Source organism: Rhincodon typus, chromosome 17 (genome assembly GCF_021869965.1).
Source record: "Rhincodon typus isolate 14 chromosome 17, sRhiTyp1.1, whole genome shotgun sequence".
NCBI classification, from domain to species: domain Eukaryota; kingdom Metazoa; phylum Chordata; class Chondrichthyes; order Orectolobiformes; family Rhincodontidae; genus Rhincodon; species Rhincodon typus.
In genome coordinates this window covers 230,473-234,997 of record NC_063348.1, presented here as the reverse complement: position 1 = coordinate 234,997, position 4,525 = coordinate 230,473, and the positions used below count along the sequence as shown (strand labels likewise).

Genomic DNA, 4,525 nt, shown 5'->3' with positions numbered 1-4,525 from the left:
GATGATGTAATTGCTGTATCAGAGAAAGTGTTGAGAGAGGGGCCCCGAGGAGAACTACAACATACCCCACAAAGAGACAGACATAATTGGCTCTCATGGGTACCATTTGCTATTTCTTTTACTTGATTTTTCTCTATTTTTGATTGCAGACTAAAATGGCCTGTTCTTTAAAAAAAAAAAAAAAAATTGAGGGATTGCTGTACTCCTTGGAAAGCAAGTTACCTGAAACTTGTAAGTGCTGTTGACACAGCTACTGGTTCAGACAGTATACATAGTTTGCAAGCAAGCTGAAGCTGACGGCTGTGTACAGAGATTCAGTTGGCTGCAGGCAGCTGATCGGTCTGTGAGCAATTGACCAGTTATTGTTGACGAAGGCCTCCTGCTTGCCAATAACTGTGATCAGTTCTCAGGCATAGAATTATAGAATCCCTACAGTGCGGACAATGGCTATTCAGCCCATCAAGTCTACACTAACCCTCTGAAGAACAACCCACCCAGACACCTCCCGTGCCCCCCAACAAACCTTATCCCTGTAACCCAGGTAGCTGAACAGCTTGTGGGAGTGTACAAGAGAATGAGAAACCATCAGATCTCTGTAATCTCAGGAATGCTGGCTGTTGTCTGCAGTAAAAGTCAACTTTAAGCCTGAAGAAAACCAGGAATACGTTGAATACAAGACATGATATTTGAAGAAGATATGGGAGGCAGAGAGCAGGAAAGATGTGGATCTCATGAGGTGGCAAGAGCAGCTGCCCAAGCAGGAGTGCATTTAAGATTTATCCCTGTAACCATGGTGAATTCGAAACATGAAGGATAGAATATCAGTTGGAATCTGTGTGGGTTAAATTGGAGTTGAGGCAGGCATGAGGCAGTGTAGTGGTATGGCGGTTAGCACAACTACCTCACGGCACCAGGGACCCAGTTTCAATTCCAGCCTTGGCTGACTGTGCAGAATTTGTACATTCTGCTCTTGTCTACATGGGTTTCCCCTGGGTCCTCTGGTTTCCTCCCACAGTCCAAAGATTTGCAGGTTAGGTGTGTTGGCCATGATAAATTGTCCTGGAATGTGCAGGCTAAGTGAATTAATCATGGTAAAAGCGGAGTCATGGGAATAGGGTAGGGGACTGGGCTTGGGTAGGATGCTCTCTGAAGGGTTGGTGCTGACTGGATGGGCCGAATGGCCTCCATCTGTGCTGTAGGGTCTCTGTAATTCTAGAGGCAGCCACTGAGCAAGGCTGTGAAAGCAAAGTTACATAAACACCTTACCAGACACGAGGTGAGAAATAAAAAGCAGCGAAGATGAATAGTCTCAAAAGTTGAAATGGAAATCCCTTTGGAGAGAAGAACAGAACTTTTTCAACGTGGGCTTACCTGGAAGAAATGTAAAATACTCAAAGAAAAGCAAAGTATTGTGAATGCTGGAATTCTGAAATAAAAGCAGGAAGGACTGGAGAAACTCACGTTGAGCAGCAACGATAGAGTCTAAAGGCTGTTTCTTTTTGATTATGGACTGAAATGGAAAAAGGGATGGTGTAAAAGTGAAGGATTGTTGAAGCATTACTCAATTTTTAAAATTAAGTTTCCTGACACTCATTTTAGGTGCTGTTTAAACAGCTATTGGTCAGGCAATGGAAAAAGCCTAGTTCGAGGTGAACTGGAGCAAGGGGGCTATGTACGAATGGAGCGTTGGCTGGCAACAAATAGCTAATTGGTCTGTGGACTAGTAATCAATAATCAATGAGAAAGGCCAGCACTCAACTGAGGGTTTGGCTCCCAGAACGGCTTGTGGCTGTAAATGTTGAGACAGATGCCATCGAACAACTAGAAGAAAAGGAGCTGTTTTAGTAAGAAGCATGTCATGCCTGAAGATAGTTTATTTCCTTTCATCAGCTGGCGTAAGCTGAGAGTTTGGTAAGTCAGAAACCTTTTAAGCATTAACCAGTCACCCCATGCCTCCTACAAGCAACAGAAAGTACCTGGATGATCTGCAAAAGGATCTTCCCAGTGAATCCTGTGGACAAAGAGCGCTGAACTGCATTCCGAGTCTTTTCCAATGCACATGACAACCATGTTTTTCTCCCTTTCTTTGTGTATCAGTATGTACGTGAGAAGGGAGAATTTAAAAGGGAATTAGAGTTTCACCTAGTTGAGTTGTATGCTTATTGTTCACAATTTACCTTTACCTTTGGTAGCCTATTGTAACATGTTAAGTAAAGTAACCTGATGCATATTTTCTGTCAATCTGTGATAACTCCAGGAATAGTAGTGCTTGATTTTCAGCATGTTAGTCCAGTGAAGCGTAGCATAGGGAGAGAAACAAAAGTTAATGTTTTGAGTCTAATGACTCTTTGTTGCAACTGAAATTGCCTAAAAAATGATGGGTTTTATGCTGTTGACAAAGAATACAGAATGAGTGCTATTATTCACGGAGAGGGGATATTGATTAAGAATTGATGTTAATTGCGTTAATGTTCATAGCAGAAGATAGCTGAGAGCAAACACAGTGAGAGGTTGGGGGGTAGGGCTATTAATGGAAGACAGTGTTCATGCTCTGAAGTTGTTGAATTCAGTATTGACAGCTGAAGTTTGTAAAGTGTCTTAAATACGAAATGAGATGCTGTGTCTCCAGCCTGCATTGGCCTTCGCTGGAATACTGCAATAGGCCCAGGACAGAAATATTAGCAAGAGATCAAGGGGTCAGATGTTTTCTGAACTGGCAAAGTGGTAAGGTCTTTGCTGAATGAATAAATGTGCTCCTCTTTAACAGAGCCGCAGTAGAGCTGTTTGAATGTTGCCAAGCTGCTTGTTTGAGTCTCTTGTGTTGACTCTGCTGTTCTGTTTTGTTTTTGTGGTTGCAGGGTTTGTAAGCTATGACAACCCAGTTTCCTCACAGGCTGCCATACAAGCAATGAATGGCTTTCAGATTGGCATGAAGCGCCTTAAAGTTCAACTCAAGCGCTCGAAGAATGATAGCAAGCCATACTGACCTGTCGTCAAAATAAACTTGAGTTTAAACTGTTCGCTGGTAAGTTGGGCACAGCTGTGGAAACAATCGTGAGAGGGGGTAGTCGTCAAACACTTCGAGTAACCCCAACGTGACTGGGGCCATTCTCTGCATGCTCAGTCTTTCCGTGTGAGTGATTGCGTGCGTGTGTTTCTTTTATGTTTCATTGACAAGATTAACAGGATCAATTTCTGTTCTAAATTTTAAAATTTTCTCTCTGCACGCACATGTACTGATGCTCAGTACAAGGGTAGGCTGAACGTATTTTTCTTCACTGAAATTTTTAGCTGCCATATCATTTACAAGTTGGAGTTTGCTGTGTACTGATGGCTGATTATGTTACTGGAGAGAATGGAGACTGTTCAGTGGTATCTGTCAAAGTAATCCCTGTGGATCTACCCCGCCCTCCCTGGCATTCTGAGGATTGAAGGATGTTCAGTCTGAACTGCTGCTTGTCATGTTTGTGTCTTACCCTGTGAGACTCATACTGTTGTATTATTTGTAGTGATGATGGTGGAATGGAGATTGAGCAGCTACTAATGGCAATCTTGTCAGTTCCATTTTCTCAATGTGCCAATGCTGCTGCTTTCTATTCCTCCTCCGTCAACATTTCCCTTTCCCACTCTTTCACTTCTTACCCTTTTCTCACAGTTCTCCTCTCCTGCACCCTTTTTCTTCCAACACACCCACTCCCATTTCTTACCCCTCGCTTCTTACCTCGTCCATGTCTGAGTTCTTATCCAAACTCTCTCACCTGCTCCTTTCCCTCTGTCCCACTCTGTTTCTCCCTCTCTGTGTGGCTCTGTCTGTCCCTACACCCTAACCTCGTTGTGTCTTTCACACCCTCCCTCTCCCTTCTTGTCTGTCTGTGTCTATGTCTCGAGTGTATTGAGTGTCACTCTTTCTCTCTGTCTCTTGGGTGCATTCCCCCTCTGTGGTGTGCTCGCTCCCGGGTGTCCATGTACCTCTCTCGCGCACACAAGCGTCACTGTATCTCTCTCACTCTCTCACGAGCGCCAGTGTGTGTGCCTCTCACTCTCTTTCCCCCTGTCTCTGTCTCTCTCTATATCGAGTGTCTGTGCGTCTCTCTCGAGCGAATGTGCGTCTCACTCTCTCCCTCTCTCGAGAAAGAAAGTCTGTGTATCTATGTCTCTCCCCCTCAATTGTCTCTCTCTCAAGTGTCTGTGTGTGTCTCTCTCAATCTCTCAAGTGTCTGAATGTCTGTCTCTCTCGACTGTCTATGTGTGTGTGTCTCTCTCTCGAGTGTGTGTCTGTCTCTTGCTCTCTCTCTCGCTCTCGGGTGTGGGTGCTCTCTCTCGCTGCTCTCTTTCTCTCGAGTGTATGTGTCTCTCCCTCTCTCTCTCTCACTCTCTTGAGTGTGTGTCTCTCTCTCTCTCACTCTCTTGAGTGTGTGTCTCTCTCTCTCTCTCTCACTCTCTTGAGTGTGTGTCTCTCTCTCTCTCCCTCTCGAGTGTGTGTGTCTCTCTCTCTCTCCCTCTCGAGTGTGTGTGTCTCTCTCTC

The 4,525-nt window shown here is 44.6% G+C and overlaps 1 protein-coding gene across 8 annotated transcripts in view; it reads left to right on the top strand.

Moving 5' to 3' along the window:
* The window catches only part of celf1 (cugbp, Elav-like family member 1), a 91,297-nt gene that overhangs the window by 78,193 nt on the left and 8,579 nt on the right, over nt 1–4,525 (top strand). For all 8 annotated transcript variants that reach the window (XM_048606944.1, XM_048606942.1, XM_048606937.1 and 5 more), the window contains one exon: nt 2,859–3,025. In XM_048606944.1, the coding sequence (XP_048462901.1) occupies nt 2,859–2,986 (128 nt within the window). In that variant the 3' untranslated portion in view covers nt 2,987–3,025. The remainder of the gene's footprint in view (nt 1–2,858; nt 3,026–4,525) is intronic.